The sequence below is a fragment of the Cygnus olor genome, chromosome 7 (genome assembly GCF_009769625.2).
Source record: "Cygnus olor isolate bCygOlo1 chromosome 7, bCygOlo1.pri.v2, whole genome shotgun sequence".
In the NCBI taxonomy this organism is placed as follows: Eukaryota; Metazoa; Chordata; class Aves; order Anseriformes; family Anatidae; genus Cygnus; species Cygnus olor.
Window position 1 is genome coordinate 29,388,628 of NC_049175.1, and position 20,651 is coordinate 29,409,278.

The window sequence follows — 20,651 nt, forward strand, 5'->3', positions numbered from 1 at the left end:
TCCTGAATCTGATAGAGTCTTGAGGTGGGTCAGGCATGGGATTCAGAACCTGCCAAGCTCTGCAGCTATTTGTGACTCCAGGAACCATGAAATTAATGCTTTTCAAGAACTGTTAACTCATGCAGTTCTCTCTTCCTCAGTTACACATCGTATAGCTCATATAACTCTAAAAAGGGGCCCTAAATAACCCCTCTAGGTGTAGGGTCTGAATGTGGTGTTCACTCAGTGATAAAAAGTAGTTTTAGCTGGAAAACAAGAAGTAGGGAAAACAAACACACATCCCCTATCAAAGTAAGTAAGGGAAGTAAGTTATTTCATAGCTGGTCTGGCTTTTACCTCTGTTTTTGGTCCTGTTTTACCTGTTTTTAGACACCTGCCCTCACTGGCCAGCGTGTACCAGGTGTGCTGAAATCAGCTACACTCAGGCTCAAGGATGAGTAGATACAACCGTGTGACTCTGAAATGAAACCCAGCGCACTTTTTTTAAATTTTTTTTTCCCCTCTACCTCCTGGAGCTCGTTACGCAGCCGGGGAAGGGGCAGGCGGGGATGGCTGAGGAGGAGAGGCTGCCTCAGCTGGCGGGGGGCGTGCATGCAACTCCGCACCGCCGGGCGAGAGGGGCCGGGCAAACCCATCAGGTGTGCAGGGGCCGCGCGACATTAAGGTAAAATGCACCCCCAGCGACTTCATTTTCTCCCGTTTAGCTGATAACTTCCGCGTCAGCGCTTAAAGATCTCGTTTTACCTCTTCTCGGGGCTGACTTCTCCCTCTCTGCTTTAAAGACGGCTGCGAGCCAGGCGGTGCAGGGGGCCGGCGGCCTCCCTGCCTCCCTCCCGGCCTCCTCACCTCCTTCCCGGCCGAAATCCGCCCCCGCCGCTGCCCCACCGAGGCCGGGGAGGGCGAAACACCCGGAGGTGAGGCCCCAACCCGGGGAGGAAGTGGGGTGGGGAGGCCGAGGGGCTGCCGTGGCCCCAAAGCCCCCGTCCGGGTCTGGAGACCCCGGCACCGAGGGGAGGCTGCGAGCGGGAGCCGTGCTGGGGTGGCTTGGCCAGGCTTCCTGAGCACTTGGTACACAAGCAGTGCTGGGCTGCTGAAATAATGAACAGATAAACCAGCCCTAGCCCCTGCTGCAAGGCTTTCGGCTGGCTCGTTTGTCATGGGTTTGGGGAGACGTGCTGGACTTGTCAGGGCAGGCTCACGGGCAGGTTGTGTCCGGTGGCCTCAGTGATGGCCTCCTTCCGAAGCCACAAGGCTTCATCAAGTTTCTGCGAGGACTGAAGGACCTCAAACGGTGTCTGTGATGTGTCTGGGCACTTGTAGCTCATTAAGGAGAGGTCATTAAGTGGCTTCTGTCTTTGAGAGTGCAAGGAGCGGCTTTTCCTGGTGTGTTGGTGAGGGGAGGGCTCTGGTTCACAGCTGGGTGATGGACCCTGCCTGTGTTCAAGAAGGATGAAGATGCCTTCCTCAGAGCTGCTGCTTAGAAAATCATGAGGAAAGGAAAGGAAAAGGATGCTGCTTCCATGCCAGCTGAGTAATATGTGAACAGATATTAAAGCGTGGCTTGGAAATTGTGAAAATGGCTTAATGGGGACTTCTGCTAACTTGCGTGCCGTTTTACATGTTTAATTTTGCGTAGTGAAGATGAGGCATCACCCGGAGACCTGCACCACGTATAAACACGCTTTCCCATTTCCCTTTCTTCTGAGCTGGCTGTGCTGGAGAGCCTGTGTGTGTGTAGGGTGTGCTGCGACAGCAAACTATCTTCTTCTTGGGTACTCTTGAAGGTATCTGTTCAGCGGGGTCAGCCTAGGAGGTACATGCAGATGAAAAATTAATAATAAAAATTTGATCATATCCTGCTTCTGTAGAAAAAAAAAAAGTGGAGGATTCCCACTCTCTGAAGTTCCTTTAGGAAGGGCCCGCAAACCTCTGTCCTGAAAACGCGTGCAGGTAGCAGCTTGTAGTTTGCAGGAGTGGTGCCATGGAGAATTCCCAGGCTGTGCCTTCTCCCTGGGGGCTCTCAGAGATGCAGCAGGAGGATAAGGTGGTGTTAATTGTGCTTGGTTTTGTGAAAAGGGCTGGGTATGTGATGATGAAGAACATCTTGGCGTCATACAGGCTGAGATGAGGACAGACTGTCTCGTGCTCTGAGAGCTAAATTAAATACCAGAGTCGACAAAAGAAGGATTTTTCTTCCCTTCCTCCAGCCTCTGCTGTAGGTAACCACTACAACTGACTGGCTAGAAAAGCTAGAATTCCTCTTCTGCAGGATTAGGTTAGGGGAAGAGGAAGGATTGCCACAGCAATATTTATTCCTGCATCTGATGCTGTGAGGTTTGTCCTTCCAAGCCAGCCAGCAGGTACCTGTGGTTTGAGGCTTCTATTTGTTAACAACCAGCTTGATCCTCCTTGGTGTTTTAAGAACAGATTCTTACTGCTGAGGGATAAAGCAGAACCATGTCTCCCTGCTGATGTGCAGAGGAAAGCCACGAGGATGTGGGGAGCCTGGCCCTCTCCCACCTCCTCTGGGAACCATTTGCACCTGCTCACGGTGTGAGTAAATCGCTCGCTGACCCACCTCAGGTGGGGATGCTTCTCGCTGGGATGGCACAGAGCAGACCCCAAACAGGCACCAGCTGTGGCCTTCCCAGACCTGCACGGGGCAGGAGAGGACGATTACAGTGACTGCAGCTGAGCCCATAGCCTTGCATGAGATCCCAGCAGGGTACGTGACCCAGTCCTCTGCATGTTTACATGACCTCAATGTAATTGTATTGTTTTTGTGTTTTTTCTTGCACTGCTGTTGGTTTATCTCAAGACACCACGTTCATACAGATCACCTTTCCCCTTTTCTCAGGCACTACACAAAGCTTTTCTTCCTGGCATCTGCACTTGCTGCCCGCTGCTGAAAGCAAGTTTTCAGTGCTTGAGGTGCTCTGGCTCCCAGGGGTGGCCTCAGATGTGACATCCAGCAACGGATGAAAAGGATGAGGCATTCCCGGGAACACTCCTGCTGCTCTAGCCACAGGCAAAGTCAATAGCGTGAGCATGGCTGTCAGAACAAACTGCACAATAAGTTTAGCACAAACTCCTGGGTCAGAAAAGTGTCTTCTGTTCTGCATCTCATGGCTCTTGCGGGACGTGATCTGCAGTACGTAGATTTTGACAGTGCCCCGTGTGAGCGGTGCTGCAAGATCAAGGTCTGTGCGCAGGAGCCCTTCTTGCCCTGGGGAAAAGAGCCTGTCAAAACCCTTACTCGGTGCAAAACCAAGGGTTTTGAGTAAACAAGCTGGTTTTGTCAAGCATCTTATGAAAAATTAATCTTGTTTATCACTTGTAGGAGGGAAAAAAAAAAGCATCAGCAGTTTTAGACTGATTTTTTTAGCGTGCGTTTGAGCAGCAGTTAAACTTTTCCTGTCTTCTTCCTTCCTCCCCCTGCATCTCTGGCTCACGTTTCTCCCCATTAGCTGTCCCCAAAGGGCGGAGGGGACACCTGGAGTTCCCCATAGATGCGTCCCACCTGCCTCCAACCTCTTAGCAAGCCTTAGGAGATGAATCAATGAGAATTGCATCACTTGCAATTAATGCCTTACCTTGGACAGCAAATCCACCTTTGGGAGGAAACTTCCAGCCTCCAGGAAATCTCCTTCGTGCGGGTAGGGCAGCGGGTTCCCTTCGGCGAGCCGGTGCCACGTCCTCTCCAGCAGACTGGCACTGAGGGGAGGCACCACGTTACAACTGTGCTGTCAGGGTGTCGCTGGCTTGTTAAGGTTACGCTTTGATGAATATGCAGCATAATCCTTTCTGCCTTCTCTCCTGCTATTAAATAAAGGGAGGACAGTTAGGAAAATAAGCTGGAGGATGCCTTTTGTTGCAAGCCAGGTCTCAGTGTAGTGGGTTTACGTGGCAAGGTTTTGGTAGCAGGGGGCCATGAAAAGAGCTGGTATTCAATTAAAGCAGCTGTGACAGGTACTTTTACCCATTTCTCTTCTTGTCCCAGCACAAGAGGAACATCTGCCCCAAAGCAGTGCAGGTGGTAACCCTTCTGATAACCACCTGTGGAAGTGGTGTGTGTGTTTGTACAGATACATGGGGAATAGCACCTCACGGCGTTGTTTTGTGCCAGGCAGTTTTGGCACGGTGCACGGCGACCTTTCTTATGGAAAAGCCTGCCCAGAAGAGCAGCCTCTGTTGCTTAAAGCTTGGCTGGTGTCTTGGGGTTTCAGGTTTTACGTGTCCCTGGACTCCTGGGTGTACACCTGTGTCACCAGGGGCTTCCCACCTGTGGAAACAGCAGAGGCTGGGGCCTGACTTAAAAAATTGTGGAAACTGGGGGAGTGAGAAGCCAGAACTGAACAGGGCCCGGGGTGGTCAGTCAGGTCCGGGCCTGAGAGGACCCGGTGCTCAGCTCTGACTGAATAAATGTGTTCCTGGTGGAGCTAACGCACAGAAATGCACTGGAGAGGGGCAGCAATCGAAGGTGGCGTGGCTGATAGCATGGTGGCCCCACAGGAAAACCCGTGAAGCTGCTTCCTGGCCTCTGTTTCTCTGAAGCGCGAGGTTTGCCAGGTTGTGCTTTCAAAGCATTGGCATCTGGAGTGATGGGAACGGGCCTGTTCTGGTGATTTCACCAAAAAGTGCAGGTTCTTCCTATTTATTTAACCTATCATTTGCTGCAGAGATGAGTCTTTCCTGTGAAAAGCCCCCTCTGTCTTCACAGAAAAATAATTGACGCGTAGAGGCGGTGGTCAAGCAACACACTTATTTGTCTTTAACTTTGCAACAAAAATCTGCTTTTGCAATGAGGGAGACCAAAACCCAGCCTGAATCAGGTCAGAATTGCCCTGGTGAGTGTACCCAGCACTCCCAATCTGGAGAAAAATTAAATATACACATCTTAAATAGAAAGACAAGGCCTCTGCCAGACATGCTTGGTCTAAATCTGGGCACGTTTGAAAGTGTCACTGAAGTCCACCTACAGAGTGATGGCAGCCTTTCTGATTTCGCAGAAAAAATGAGCAGAACATTGCCTTTGCTGGACGTTTGCACATAAAAGCATCTCCCCAGAAAGCAGTCCTCAGAAAACACGAGGCATGAAAGAGCCTGCGGCTGAGTGTTGTTGAGGAAGCTGGGCAGTCCCGCCTTCCCCTGCCAAGCCTGCTTCCTTCTGGGCTTGGGAAGAAGAGCATACATGGTATACAGGAGGAGCTTTCTTCTCTATCATTCCTTCTATTTCGATGTTTTGTTTCCTGTTTCCCACCCTTCTTCCCAGGACAGCTGCATTCAGTGGTTTTACTCAGACCAGACGTTTTGGAGCTCTTCATGAGACAACCAGCAAGGCGATTTTAGCTGCAGGCAAAGAAACCTGCTTTAGGAATTGGATTAATATTCCTTTCATTTTTTTCTTTTCTCCCAGGTTTGTCGCCATGAGCCTCTTGCCACTTGAGTCCATCTGTGTTTTCCTGCTTCCCCAAGGTACGTTTAAAGTCGTCTTTCTGCATCAGTGGTTTCTCTCTCAGATGCTTCCCCGTCTCCAGCTGGAGTTCTGTGCTCGGAGGTGCGAGAGCTGAATCCAGGAGGTTTTCATGTAAGCCTCTGCTTTACATGGACAGGGGGAAAACAATACCTGGAGAAACAGCTTTTGAAACACATGTGACTGTATGTGAAGAGTCTATTTGAAACAGGAAAAGCTGTTGCTATTATTTTGATATTAAAAGTTCATAGATGTCTCCAGTTGCAGCTGTTTGGTGTGTCCCGTGGCTGCGGTCTTCAGAGCCGGAGCCTGGCACAGCTTGCATTGAGCAGGGGCACCGTCCTCCCTTGTGCAGGAGTGAGGTGCTTGGCAAATTGTGTCCGTGTCCCTGCCAGAAGGAATTTCCTCCTGGGGGTGCTAATGGGCTGAGCAGCATCACCTCATAATGCACCACATTATATTTTGCAAGTGTGAAATCTGCCCAGCAAAACAGCATTTTTACTGCTACAGATTAAAGGCCACATTTATTTTTTTTTTTTTAAAGGCAGTTTCTGGTACTGATGGATCTGTTTGATCCCACAGTTTTGCTGGCGTTGGGTATACAAGAAATTCATGCCGACCAGGAGATGATTGGCAAGATTTCAGCTGCTGGCCAGCGTAAGTTTGTTTTTATAACTCAAGCCTTCTACTTTCTGAATTCTTTTTTTTTCTTTGTTTCTCTTGTGTTTTTGTTTGTTTTCTTTTTCTTTTGGGGCCCTATTAGTTCCTAAAGCCCCCCCCCTACTTACAGACTATATCGTGCATTCTCCTGTTAGACATTTGCTATTGTCTGCCTGTCAATTTACATCTTTTCTTATGCCGGCCATGCCCTCCAGCCCCATCCCGTAGCAGCGCCGTGTGTTCAGCTCAGACTTTCCATCCTGGTGTGCTCCACGTGGACGTTTCTCCCTGGTGCACATCACCACCAGCCCCTTGGCTGCGTGCGCTGCCAGAGGGATGAGGGGCTTCCCCTGCAGCACGATGCCTCAACAACATGCACGGAGGAGTCGGCGTGTTCCTGCAGGCAGGGGTGACACAGGGACGCGGCCCTGAAGGCAGGAGAATGGTCAGATCTTTGTGAAACGTGTTTCTGTCAGTGCCTTGGAGCTCTGCAGAGTTTGTGCTTACAAAAGCAGAGCATGCTTTGAACACTGTGCTGTAGATGAAACATATCTGGCTCCACGGGGGCCAGCGTGCCTTGCAAGTGCCTACTCTGTGCGCTGGGAGAGCGACTCGCTCCGCAGCTCACAATTTCGCTGGACGTGCTCACCAGAGCTGCCAGCTCCCTCGATTCCACAGAGCCCAGGGGGCCGGGCTGGCGACCTGAAATCTCAGGTGGAAGCCTTGCAAACCATCGGCCGTGAGCTGTCCTGATGAGAACAGGAAGGAGAGCTTGCAGGGTTTGGGTTGGGAGCGTGGGATCGCCCCACTCTGTGCTCTGCAGGTCCATTTTTTTTTTTTTTGCCATTTACTTCCAGAGGCTGATAAATTCAGGTGCTTTTATTTCCTTTCCTTTCCTTTTCCCAATTTTTGTTTCATTGTTTTCTAAAAAATCTGCCTGCCAAGCTTCTGCAATTGCCTCGGATCCAAGCGTGAGCCCACAGCATATATCTTGTTCCCTCCTAGTGATGCAGTGCTCAGCCGCAGTTGATATCCTTTTCCTCTTGGATGGCTCCTACAGCGTTGGCAAAGGCAGCTTTGAAAGGTCTAAGCACTTCGCAGGCAAACTCTGCGATGCCTTGGACATCCATCCAGGCAGGGTGAGTGTCAGGAATGTCTCATTTTAGTTTCGAGCAGCTCGATGATGTGTGGGAAGGCCAGTGATAGCATGCTGAGTGAAATTGCAAAATTCATCCTGGCAGCTCCCTTGGGGTCAGGATATTTATTCAGAAAGATGCAGCGAAGGTTTGTGAAGCAGTGAGGCTGGAGGACTCTTCTTGATTCTTCACGGATTTAAGCAGTTCCATTTGGTCTTGAGAAAAGATGTAATCTTTCAGGTGAAAGATTCTGATTTGTGGTGTGTTTTTTTGTTTGTTTGTTTGTTTTACTGATTTTTATTTGATTTTGGATGCTCATAGACAGACTACAAATGGTAGCGCCTTTTTGTGTTGTTTTTTTTTTCCCCCTGGAAAGTAGCAGAATTAGTCTCTGGCAAGTTCTCTGTAGGGATGGTAGAGAGGTCCTCTGTAGAGATGTCTCTACCTCTCTGTAGGGATGTACATGACACAGTCTGTTGGCCCTGCTTCTAGAAAGTCCCTACTCCAAAATAAGCCCAGAGGGCAGAACAGAAGGAGTTCATGCCAGTTGTGTACAGAGGTATTTGGGAATCTGCATGCTGCCACAGGTCTTCACAATGTCCTTGTCCTCCTCAGCTGCGAGTGGGCCTACATTCTCTGCAGCCAACAGGGATGTTGCTCAGAGGGGAGGTTTTCACTCCTGTGAAATTTCCCATTACAGTTTGGTTAAGGACAGGTCCTGGCTGGATGCTCTATTCTTTCATCCCTGCAATATTTGCAGATTTGAGGAGCTGTTTTCTTAAATACCATGCTTCCCCTAGTCTTTCTGTTAATCCTTACATAGGACTGAAAATCAGTAGCCTTTTTACCTTCAAGACGTCACATTCCATAACACTTCTTGTAAGGCTTCAGTGAAATATTCTGAATGTATAGCCCAATATAGGTAATTTAGTCAGTTTTACATTTTCAACCGTAGCAAATGGTTTTAGAGGAGGCAGTGGAAAAATAATTGCCTTGAGTTACCTGCTGTGCTCAGTGCCAGAGGGAGCTGCTTTTAGTAATGGAAAGATTGCCGTCTCAGTGTCTAAACGGTTTGGTGTAAAAGGTGTTATTTATAAACTTATTATTATCCTTGCGGCTATGAGCTGCTCTGAATGGATAAATATAGTTCCTGAGCTGCCTGCAACTGCAGCAGAGCGTCCAATGTTGTCTGCAGCTGAACTTCTTTTGCCTTGTTTGTAATCAGTACAGGCAATGCTGTGGTTTGTGCTCTTTTTTAAGGTATATTTAGAGTGCCAGTGGTTCAACATGCAAAACAATGTTTGTTGTGATACAATTTAGAGTTTCTAAATCTGTAAATTGATCAAAAGACTCGCACCTTTCTTTCATGCTCTTTAACCTTTTCTTTTAGGTCCGTGTGGGACTGATACAGTTTAGTTCAACTCCCCACCTTGAGTTCCCGCTGGATTCATACGGAACCAAACAAGAAGTGAAAGAGGGAATCAAGAGGACGGTGTTCAGGTCAGCTTATTTTACAGCTCTTCTCTGTTTCTGGGCTATGAGTGATCTCTGGACTGAGAGTTTTCCAAGATTTGCACCTCAGCTCTGCGTGCACCGCTGCGATACCCGTAGGAAGGGGGATGAATGGCCAGTGCCTGTGGTCCATAATCCACAGCCTGCAACAAGCGTGCATCCTGCTCTGTCTTTGTCAGTGCAGGCTAACGGGGGAGAAAGCTTCCAATGTCACGCTGTAATGTGGTAGATAGGGGAGAGTTTCTGTGCTGGGTGGTGGGTTACATCCTTCCTCCTGCTGGCAGGAGGTGCAGGGACACTCTGCTGCTGTTTGCTGGGCCGTACAGTGAGGAGTTTGCACACCCACAGCTGGGGGCTTGCAGAGGAAAAAGCAAGTGTGGCCTTCCTGCTTGGCTGAGCGCTGGCAGGACAGTGTGTACCTTTGGGTTTTGGTGGTTATGATTTCCTTTGACCTAGCAGGTAGTGATGAATTGCTAGCCCCTCGAAACCTGTGCATGCCTTGCATCTGCTGAATTCAAGGGAGTTGGGTTTTCAGGCAGAAATTGGGTTTTCAGGCAGAAATTTTCTTCGTGAATGTTATGACTTGGATGTGTTCCCATGGCCTCAGGAAATGGCGTCAGAAGCCCAAAGAAACACTCTTCTCAGAGGCTCTCAGCATCCAGACTTTTCATCTCCAAGAAATACATTTGGATCTGCAAAGGGCCTGACAACCAACCCAAATAACACTTGTTTTGGTGACAGATGAGGTATCGATACCACCCGCGAGTGCCTTCTCTTTTGTTGATCTGCGTTAGGGCGAAAGGTTTGCTCATCTTTTCTCGCGGATGCCTGCTGCTCTCAGCACGGTGTACATGTGAGCAATGTGACCGCTTCTGACTTTTAATCAACATCAGTTAGCTGGGTTTTGTTGCAGTGCTCTTGATAAGCTTATCAAATCAAGAAAACCTCTTGTGTTGTGTTACAGGGAAAACTTACCAGAAAAAAAATAAAAGAAAGAAAAAAAACCACACTCCTCCTCCTTGGCTATTGCTTATAAGTCTGAGAGCAGAGAAAGCGAAGCAGTGTTTTGTGTCTGGCACTGAAATTCTTTGACAACAGACGGATGCTGACAGATTGAACAGAAATAATGACATTGTGCTCAGCCATTTCATCTAGCTTAAATGAAAAACTGACGTTTCGGAGTAGATAAAATAGTTATGGATGGATTCCAGTTGGCTTTTGAAAAAGCAGAGTGTTTGACGTCTTGGTTGAGAGCCTCCTTGAGGTGCTCCTGGCGTTTCCCAACGTCAGCCCCTGCACTGGGCACAGAGCTGAGAGCACTTGAAAGAGGCAGCACCAGGCTGCGGTGAGGCTTCTGTGATTTGTTTGGAGACTGCTGGTCTTTTTCTGCGAATCTCATCCAAATAGCTTTTGAATACATTGGCCCATCTTTTTGTTGTCTTTCCCCTGGAAAGTAGCAGCATCGGTCTCTTTTGTGGGACCAGGCGAGAGGGAATGGATGGTTTCCTGGGGAAGGACAAGAACGGGCTGATGTGGACAACTTGTATCATGTTTTAAATGGCCCCATGCTTGTTCCAAATGATCCCATCTCCAAAATGAGAAGGGCTGGGGACAGCTTGTGCGGATGTCAGGGACTGGTGCACCTTCCCTATCATACCAGTGCTGCTGGCATGCAACCCAGCAGATGAGGGTGTTGCTTTCAATTGAATTCAGGGTAGGTTTAGACAACTGGAGCACTGGGTGGCTTTTCTTTATGCTTGCTTTAGTAGTGTAAAGGGCATTGGCAAAGCCCTGAAGAAGTCATGCCTTGTATTCAGTCCTATGGAGTTTCTGGGAATACACTAAGAAGCTTAGCATTTGTATTTTCAGCAGCTTTCCTACAGGATGGACAAACGACTTTTGTAAAAAAAAAAAAATTAAATAAAAAATTTGGATTAAACCTCAGATCTCAGATTAACCAGGGAGAAAGAGGCAAGGGCTTTCTGCCCACTGCCAGCCTGCAGATTCTTAGCCGCAAGCTGCGACGCGTGGCTCCCCTGCTGTAGCTCTCATCTCGGAACGGCAGGAGATCCTCTGGAGGGAAAGGGATGATATGTGACGAGAATGTATACCACGTTTATGTGCCTAGAGAAAGGAAAACATTTGAGATGCTGGTCTTTGTTCACTATATCCATTTGTACTGCGTTTCTGACTGGAATACAAGAGGTTGCTGTTAAACCGCTTTTCCAAGCCACTCTTAAAGAAGTGGTTTTCATTTTCAAATGGAAAGACAGAAGCAGTTGATAGTTGTCATAACTGGAAATTAAACTTAAACATCCTAGAGTGCTCTGTTTGATTAAGTCTTCTTAACACAACTGTGGGTTGGAGAGGAGAGAGGTAAGGATGGATAGATGGACCTGTGGAAAGATGACAAGAATGACAGGATTGGACGTCTCTGTGGATGCCTTGTGTGGCAACAGATGGAAATAAGTGAAGTTCCTCCCTTCCAGATGTTAGAAATGTGGAAATCAGCAATAGCAAGAGAGGAAGTTTGATTTCTGCTTTTCCAATTTTATCTCCCTTCTCTCTAGAGGTGGGAGCACAGACACGGGCCGGGCTCTGAAATACATTCTACGCAAGGGCTTCCCGGGTGGCAGAAACTCGACCGTCCCTGAGATCCTGGTCATCATTTCGGATGGAAAGTCCCAGGGCAGTACCTCAACGCCTGCCATGCAGGTGAAGGAGAGAGGGACCACCGTTTTTGCAGTGGGAATCAAGTTTCCAAGGTAGGAAACTCCACAGCATTGGGCATGAAGGCCCAGCTCACCGAATGGCAAGCGTGGGGTTTGTTTTGGTACTCAGCTCCTTGGGGACCATTTAGGGCCCGGTTACACGAGCCATTGAACCCCCCCATTGCTTGGCAGGTGGGAGGAGCTGCACGTGCTGGCCAGCGAGCCCACCGAGCAGCACGTGCTCTTCGCTGGAGACGCCACCGACGCTGCCAACGGCCTGTACAGCGCCCTCACCGGCTCCATCTGCCGCGCCGCTGCCCCAGGTAGCCTCAGCCCCAGCTCCGACCCTGGCACTGAGTGAGAAAAGAGGTGGTGGTGTCTGAAATGCTTCTCTAGACCTGAAGGGTCTGAGATCCCTGCCGTGGAGCAGTCGGACTGAGGAGCCACAGAGCATACAGGGGAATTAGTGGGTAACACTTCGGGGTAGCCTGTTTCTGGTGCCCAGACTTGTCAGGGTACCTCTTCAAATTGCTGCAGGTTGCAGGATCCTAAGTCTTGGTGTATCTCTGTTCACCTCTCGGAATGGGAACACCAGACCTCGCACATAAGCACGGCTGTGCTAAATCTTCTAATAGACTTGGCTGTGTGGTAAGGGGAGGCCACCAGGGCCTCACAAGAGATGGATGAGATACCCATGTGGGAACTAGGGTGGCCCAGAGGTAGAAGTAAATCAAACACAGGAGTAACGAAGGCACTGGAGGAGCTGAAAAGTGCTGCAGTGCCACAGCAGTGTGGTTTTATAGCCAGAGCAGAGGGGGCTGAAGAGTACCCCAGGAGGCGGGGTAGGCTGTGAGACTGACAACAGAGAAATTCTCTTCTGGGGTCTCATCGAGGACTCTTTGAAGCACTGCCTCCTGAACTGTTGGCAGGTAGATGAAGAAAGCTGGTTTGTTTCAAAGGGCTGCTCCACTCCCACAGAGACTTGGTACTTTCAGGCAGTTGACCCCAGTTCGGGTTTGCTTTTTGCTACAGGCTGCAAAGTCGAATCCCACCTTTGTGAACGCAGGACCCTGGAAACTGTGAAAGAGCTGGCTGGAAACTATGTCTGTTGGAAGGGCTCCAAGCAGCAAAATGCAGTGCGTGCTTCGCTGTGTCCTTTTTACAGGTGAGTCAGACACCTGCAGATCTCAGAGTGAGAGGGACAGAGAGAAGAAGGGACATACGGCAGTGAGGCTTTTGTCTGACCGTAGCTTTATGGGGATGAAGATCCCTAGAAACACTGGTGCAAGCATGGAGCATAGACCTAGGAAGAAGCTACCCCTGCTCTGGCCATTGGCTGATCTGAAAAGGGCAAGAGGAGCATCTGAGGTGCAGAAGGAGATGATGATTTTCCCAAGAGCACCCAAAAGGTTATAAATGGAATTGGGATTAGTCTCCTACCTGTTGAACTGAGGTGCCTGGAAGTTTACATGTCTGTCTACTCTGTGCTACAGAGGGTTTCTAGGTCTGGCTCCCTCCATGGGCGCTAGTTCTGTTTTCCTCCCTGCAGGCTGTTTTCCCTCCAGAGGAGCCCCTTCTCCTTTGCTTGGGTGGCCTGGGAGGGGAGGGACTGTCCTGTGCAGAAGCTCCAGGCACTGGTAGGAAATACCCGCAGTCTTGACGTGGCAGTGCCAAAACCGGGTTGCGAACACGGAGGCACTTTGTTAGATCAATGGCAGTGTGCTGTGTGAGGGGAATTTCCTCTTGCCCAGAGGGGAGGCTGCAGCTGGAAACCCACAAAGCTTGCCAGGTCCTCCAAAAGATGTCATCACTGCAGTCAGTGCAGTAGGGAAATGCTTTAAAATGAGCTGTGAAGAGGAAGGCAGCTTCTCGCTCTCTTTGCTGATAAAAAGAGCTGAGTGAAAGTGTTGGTGTACAGGAATTGTTGTGTGGGGGGGTATTTTCCCTTAGAGGGGATGCCTCATTTGTTTGTTTTAATATCAGGCAGTCAGATAAATGTTTTAAAATCACTTCGTATCTGGGCTGTGCTACGAATGGCCTGCTGCACAGATATATTGGGGGATGATTATACGCACAATTCCAGACATGTCCTGAAGTTTAACATCCCTTCTTTAAGAACTAAAAAAAAATCATTTTAAGCTTTAAAAATATGTCCATAATCTTTAGGCATAAAATGTTGAAGTAGAGTTCAAAAGCAAAAGAGTAGATTTGATAAAAAGATCTGTATTTCTTTCACCACCCCACTTAGAATAGACATTTTTATTTGAAATACTAGTTTTGAAAAACTGCCTTTTCAAAAGAAAATGTGTTCCACTGAAAACATAGTAAGGTCAGCCTTGAAGGTACCTTGTTAATCTTTAAATTCATGGTGGATTTTATTTTCCTGTTTATTATTAAACTTCCTATTTCAGATGGAAAAAAGTCTTGATAAAACACACATCCAGATGCTTCCGAACTGTATGCCCAGGTAAGGTTATACCTTTTTTGAAATTTTATTTACCAAGCAGGAAAGGTAATATAAAAAGAATAAAAAGATGCAGTCTTTATCCTCACTTCTGAAAATTTTGTTCTGAGTAAAGGATTGTGATCTTCAGCAAGAAGTTGATATTACATCCCATTTTGTCATCTCATGGATACGTATGACCAGAATTCTTTTGAATTAAAATACCTCCCCACCTTTCCTCCTTCCACCCGAGGAGTCAGTTCTCTCCTCACCTGCTCGTGTTGCTGGGACAGGGGGTTGCCCTGTTCCCAATGCCTGCGGAGAGCCACAGCCCTCCATCTGAGGGTGTGCAGGGTGGGATGCCTCCACGCATTCACTGGGTACCGTGGGCATCATCAGTTCCGCAGGGAACCTGACACTTGCTAATTGTCAGCCTGTTTCTGTGACAGTGGAAATAGCTGCGGGACTTGAGCTCTGCGCTTAGCCTCCCTCCCTTTGCTGGTTCAGATAACAGTGGCTTTATTTTCTTTGTCAGTATAACATTGTCCAAGCAACAGGTGAGACCTTTTCTTTCTTTGCTGGTGTAAATCTGGAAGGACTGCAAGGAGTTTTTTTTAACTATTTTGTATTTACACGAATGTAACTTCATTGGCATCGTTGGAAAGCAAATGCAGTGAGGTCAGTCTGGTTTGCTGTCTTCACCGCTGTCTATTTGAGAACCATCCCAGGAGAGTGAGGGTGCACATGGCCCTGCGTTAGCTCCAGCTGCAGGAAGACGGGCTGAAGTTTGACCCTTTTCCACACCAAAGGCCGTTCTCGAGCCAGCACAGGATGGGAAGGGGCAGGCTCCCTGCTGACTCCCTGTCTTTCCCTGCTCTGGTCCCGTTTAGACCCTTGCGACTCCCAGCCGTGCCAGAACGGTGGCACCTGTGTCCCAGAGGGGCTGGACAAATACCACTGCCTGTGCCCGGTCGGGTATGGAGGAGATGTCCACTGTGGTAGGTGTGAACCTGTGCTCTCCCTCCTTCCTTCTCAGCTGTGTCCTGCCTTGGTGGTGCCCATGGCAGGGCCACAGGAATGACTCCAGGGGTCAGCATACGCTGTATACAACACGTTGCTCTCTCCCTTTCAGCACCAAAGCTGAGCCTCGAGTGTGGCGTGGATCTCCTTTTCCTGATGGACAGCTCAGCGGGGGTCACACTGGAGGGGTTCCTGCGCTACAAAGCGTTCCTCAAGAGGTTCCTCCACGCGGTGGTGGGCCGGGACTCACCGACAAACGTGGGGGTGGCCCAATACGATACTGATGTCAGGATACCCATTGAGGTGGGACAACACAAGGATGCGTTCAGTCTCATGAAGAGCATTGATGCCTTGAATTTCGGTGGAGGAGGAACCCTAACAGGCAGAGCCCTGCGGTACGTTGCACAGCATGGTTTTAGGAGCGCCCCAGTCTTTGCAGATGTGCAGGATGATCTCCCACGCGTGGTTGTCTTGCTCACTGACTCCAAGTCCCAGGACCCAGTGGCAGAAGCTGCCAAGTATGCAAGGGACCAAGAGCTCTTCTTGATTGGTGTAGGCAGCAGCTTTGTGAGAGCAGAGCTGGCTGAAGTGACCGGCAATCCGAAGCAGACAATTGTCTACTCAGATCCCCAGGATCTGTTCAACAAGATCCCAGAGCTGCAGAGAAGAATCTGCAGTGTGGACAATCCTGAAGGTAAGAGAGTGGTGGAGGGATTTCATGATAGGTTTGTCAAACCACTGAACTCCACTGGTCCTTGTTTTGCTTTTGTCGGTCATGGATTCAGGGACTAAGCTTCCATCGCTGCTTTTTATGATGGAGCTGTATCTACTGGTATTAAAGGGTCTTAGATCATCCTTCACGGTGATCAGTAGTGATGAATTTTGCCCACCATTTGCCCCCGCTGCTCTTTTTGGTAGAAAGGAGTACAGATATACTCTGAAAATTACATTGTTTGCACCCTTCTCTCCAGGCTGCCAGGCACAGCCTCTTGACTTGGTGTTTGCTGTGGATGCCTCAGCTGGAGTTGGCCTGGAGAATTTTCTGCAGCTGAGGGACTTCGTCAAGAGCAGCTCTTCGCACTTCAGTATCAACCGGGATGTCACCCAAGTTGCCCTCGTGGCCTACGGCAGCAAAGCTCACACCGTGTTTGCTTTGGACACCCACACGAGCAACTCAGCTCTCCTCCAAGCCGTCGACCAAGCGCCTTTCCTCGGGGACTTGCCCTCTGCCGGCAGTGCCTTAGGCCATATTTACGGTGACGTGATGACAGTGCAGAAAGGAGCACGGCCCGCTGTCAACAAGGCGGTGGTGGTGCTCACAAACGGAGGTGGCACGGAGGGTGCAGCTGCCCCAGCTCAGCAGCTGAGGGACGACGGCGTCTTGGTGTTCGTGGTCGTCATTGGAGATGCACGGAGGGACGCGCTGCTGAGGGTTGCTGGGTCTCCCACCTACCTGGTCCACATCTCCTCCTATGAAGCCCTGCGGCATTACCAGGACCTTATCACAGAAAGAATCTGTGAAGGTGAGAACATCCCAACCTCGCTATTTGTGCTGTTGTCAGGTGGTAAACTTCATAAAACAGGCATAGAGGGGAATTTCTTCCGTAGCCCTTGTTGTTGTGGGTTTTCTGATGCGTTAATGAGTGCTCTTGGTGTTGTCACGTGCACTTTACAGACAGGAGACCATGACACAGAGATCTGATAATTGTCCAAAGTAATCCTAAAGGGACGGGAACCAACTTTCCTAATATTGAGTGCAGTTGGTGAGGTCAAGCTTCATGTGACTGGCTCTTTCCAGCCCTGCCAGGTGCAGGTTCTGCCTTCACTGAAAGACAAAGAAGTTGCTCATTTTCTGATGTTGCTTTACATCTGTAGAATGTAAAGCTCTGTGTTACTGTACCTTCTGAAGCGTTGTTAGGGAGGATTAAGGGGATGCATTTCTGCAGCCAACAGTGTCGCTCCCTGAGCGAGTATCCCACTACAGGACACTGAGATTTTGTTTGCATTGCACAGGGTTTAATCCGAAATCCAAAATCTGTCTGGTTTTGGAGTCTGCAGACTGATAAATTGAGGTCTTCAGACACCTTATGCTTAGTTTTGTTTGCAGGACTAAATCCTTATTCCCAAAGCATTCAGGAGGGCAGAATTTTCAAATATTCATGTAAATCTCATGTCTGTGTGCTTTCTTCACAATTTCAAGTTCTGAAAGTTTCCCAGCTGGGAAAAAATGCATACTGAAATCAAGTTTGAAACACGTGTGTGCTGAGTGTGAGTGCTTGTGTTTGAAATGAGCTTTTCAGAATGGAAAGCAGCCCTGGTTTGCAGACATTGGTGGTGGAGAAAGTCCTTTTAGTTCCTTGCTGCTCCAGCTCGTCTCTCCCCCTTTTTAAATGCCTTGTCTTATTTCTCATTTGTATCAGTATAACGTTTAGCTCTTTGGTCTTGTTATGTTTTAACCCATAAGTAAGATCAAATGAAGAAGCAAGTTGAGCAGTGCTGCGATTAACAGCACAATCAAAGGTCTTTTTCATCTGTTGGCATGCCGTGGCTCTTTCAGGGTTAGAAAAAACGCCAGAGCTGTCTCTTTGGGACGAGGAGCCCGTCTCCTGACAGGCCTCTGCAGGCAGTTCCTACCTGGAGATGTTCAATGTGCTGCTATTGCAGCGGTGTTTTCAGCTGTGTTATTATAAAAACAAACGACTCTACCATGAAATTAACCACAAGGACACAGATGAGAGGGAAGAGACATCAAGGTTCAATGATTCAGGCTAATACCCTACCATTTCCGGAGACTGAATCGTTGCTTTCATTTCATGTGCAGGTAATCACTGTTTGTACTACACAGGCTGGGACCCAGGTTGATGTAAAGATAAACCCTTCATTCACCCTTCTACTCTAAGTCCAAGACTTAACAACAGAATCGTTGTCTGTGAAAGGACTTAAAAAGAAAGACTCATGACAAAAGTACATGAAAAATAGGCCCTGCCTCTGGGCACCTGGAGTATTGTATTTATTACGAGGCTTAGCTGAAAAGGGACCATAAAAAATGACCTGGGCTCTAGGAGAAAGGATCCTAAGCACTAATTATATAAAATAAATTAATAGAAATACAGGCATCATCAAAGGGTAAACTCCCCGAAGTGAAAGAAGCTGATTTAAGGTGATATTGTGTTAACAGGAGGCTTGAGTTCGGAGAAATGGTGTCTGGGCGGAATAGCATGACTCCCCCAAACAGGGATCCCCAGGTTGTGCCGTGTGCCAGGCGTGGAGGGAAGTGGTGGACGCAAGGCGTGTGGAGCAGAGCACCAGGAAAGCTCTCTGGGGAGCAGCCAGGGCCCGGAAGGAGTGTGGTGGGTCTGAGAGGGCCCCTCTGGCTTTGGTTGCCAGCAGCTCTGCCACCCTGCGGTGAAGGCAAAGGCACCTGTCCCTGGGGACATGCCGTCAGGCAGGACCCCATCCGGGGTGTCTCACCACAACAAAAAGGCTGTTGAAGTCAGCTTGACTCCACGTAAAGTCAACAGGAACTGATGATTGAGATCCCTCAAATCTGGGACTGGCATCAGTGATAATTCTGCCTGTCTTAGGTGTAGGTTTGAGTGTTGATGCGCCATCATCGTTGTCTGTACGGGGGGAATGACTGTAACGTGTTGTAATCTGTAGTAACTGTTGTGGTGGATAGAGGGTAGAAGTTGTATTCTCTCTCTCTCCTTCCTTTCCTTCTCCCTTTGTCTGCTTTCCCTGCTGCGGAGCAAGGGGCGAGGCTAGCGGGTGCAGACCCTACACCACGCCATGGTTCCCGGGAGGAATTTCACACCTTTACCAACACTGCGGTAGAGGTGCCAGAAGGCTGGAAGCGAATTCCTCAGGGATGCTGCTACGTAAGCTAGCGTATTCACAGCAGGAAACGCTGCCAGCCCTGCTGCCAGCTGAGGTCCGCTCCTTTCGGAGGGCTGGGAAAGCTGCCCCATATTTCACAAGAACAGAGCTAATTACAGCCCGGGCTACCATTGCAGGCTTTTCTCTCAGATCTCCAAGAAGAAAGCACCGAAATATTTCCCGTACTGTTTTCCCCTCATGCCATCCCTGCTGCCCAGCTGACTTCTTGTCCTTGCTGCCCTCTGGTACAAGCTCAGGCCCTCTCCAGGGCGAGTGGGGTTTGAACTCCGGGGGTGTCTGGGCTTGTGAACTGCTTGGAGCAGGGCACGTGTCTCGCTCTGCACTGGCGGTGTCTGGATCTGGGAGGTTTAGAAGTGCTCGTGTCTTCAGTGCACGGCTCTGAAGATGCTTCCTTTTGGATCAGAACATCTAGCAAAGCCATCCTTCCTCTTCTCCAGGTTAAACACAGAGGAGTCTGCCCTCTGTGTACAAACAGGGCCGTAGGTGTACGCCCTCTGCCATGTCTGTGTGCTTCCCGCCCCGCTCGCCCCAGCTGACGTCTCCTGACGTTGGGGATATTTAGCTGCTGTCTTTTTGGAAGTGTTCCTGATGGACGTGGGTCTTAACGATCACCACTCTGTCGACGTGCCTGACCCTGCTGTCCTGCTGCTTGTTGCAGAAGCGAAGAGCCCCGTGAGCCTGTGCAAACCCAACCCGTGCCTGAACCAGGGCGTGTGCATCCTCGGGCCTGGAAGCTACCGCTGCGAATGCCACGGCTGGGAAGGACCCCACTGCGAGAGCAGTAAGCCTCAGCAGACAGCAACTGTGACGGGCCTCGTCCGTTCGGCCCAGCCCCGCTGAATTGCTCCCAAATGCCCACCTCTCCCTTGAGCAGAGACGTGGCTGTAACTCCCTGACAGCTCTCTGGTGGCCTTGGTGCTGGCGTGGTGTGTCACCCGGAGAGCAGAGAGGTTTGGGACGCTGAGGGCATCCCTCGGGAGGCTGCACCCTGTTTTATGCGTTCACCAAGCAAGCTGAAGCCCAAGGTGTAATATTTTTGGTAGTCTTCCCCTCCATTCTGTTCCCCTGTCCTGGGGGCCCTGATTGAAGAAACGAACCCTCCTGGACTGTTGGGATGGGAAGCTCCGGCTGCCCTTTGAAGGGACGGAGTTATCGCTAACTCCAATAGTTACCTGTCGTTAGATAACTCTCGGAGTTGTCTAATGGCGTTTGTTGGGCCGTAAGGTGCCGAGCTTATCCCTTGGTCCTAAAGCCTTTATCCCGTGTGTGTTTCTCTCCTTCTGCAACAGGAGCTCTCCGGGGTGACTCTCTGAGATCCCCAGGCCTTCCTCCGGACTCCCGTGCGCGGTGGGGACCAAGGGCTTCGCAGCACTTCTCCGGCACCCAAAGGCACGGGGACCACAGACACTGACGCAGAGGTGCGAGCGCCCCGGTTCTCCCGCCACCGCCACGGACTGCTGCTCGCAGGCACGACCCCCCGGCCACCTCTGGCCTTGGCCCAGGTGAAGTGACTGGCACCGAGGCCATGCTGAGGATGTTCCCAGTTCCTGCATCACACGTACTGGGCTTTCCGGTGCTTGCTTTCTTTTTGAATCAAGTAAATATTTGTGTTTCAGTATTTATTGTTGGCATTTTGCATTTCCTCATCCGGATTCTGGTGCTGTGGGATTTTTATTTGTTAACAGACTTCTTGAAAGATCTTTGAGTTAGTCTAAAATTATGTGGGAGTCTGAGCAATTCTGGAGTTTCCACTGATGGTGGATAGTGTAGATTGCAGCTTTGTTCCCAGTGCACAGAGA

General features: G+C 49.6%; 1 protein-coding gene across 2 annotated transcripts; it reads left to right on the forward strand.

Moving 5' to 3' along the window:
* The first annotated feature begins 541 nt into the window (after positions 1–541).
* On the forward strand, positions 542–20,472 carry VWA2 (von Willebrand factor A domain containing 2). Of its 2 annotated transcripts, none has more exons than XM_040563593.1 (14): positions 542–664; positions 5,417–5,475; positions 6,056–6,130; positions 7,139–7,272; positions 8,660–8,769; positions 11,352–11,546; positions 11,685–11,815; positions 12,525–12,657; positions 13,904–13,959; positions 14,826–14,933; positions 15,068–15,649; positions 15,927–16,478; positions 19,511–19,633; positions 20,142–20,472. In XM_040563593.1, the coding sequence occupies exons 1-14, from the start codon at positions 549–551 to the stop codon at positions 20,261–20,263; spliced, it is 2,496 nt and encodes an 831-aa protein (XP_040419527.1). In that variant the 5' UTR covers positions 542–548; the 3' UTR covers positions 20,264–20,472. The 2 variants fall into 2 exon arrangements, with proteins under 2 accessions (XP_040419527.1, XP_040419528.1); XM_040563594.1 differs by lacking the exon at positions 542–664 and adding an exon at positions 675–914.
* The last annotated feature ends 179 nt before the right edge of the window (positions 20,473–20,651 follow it).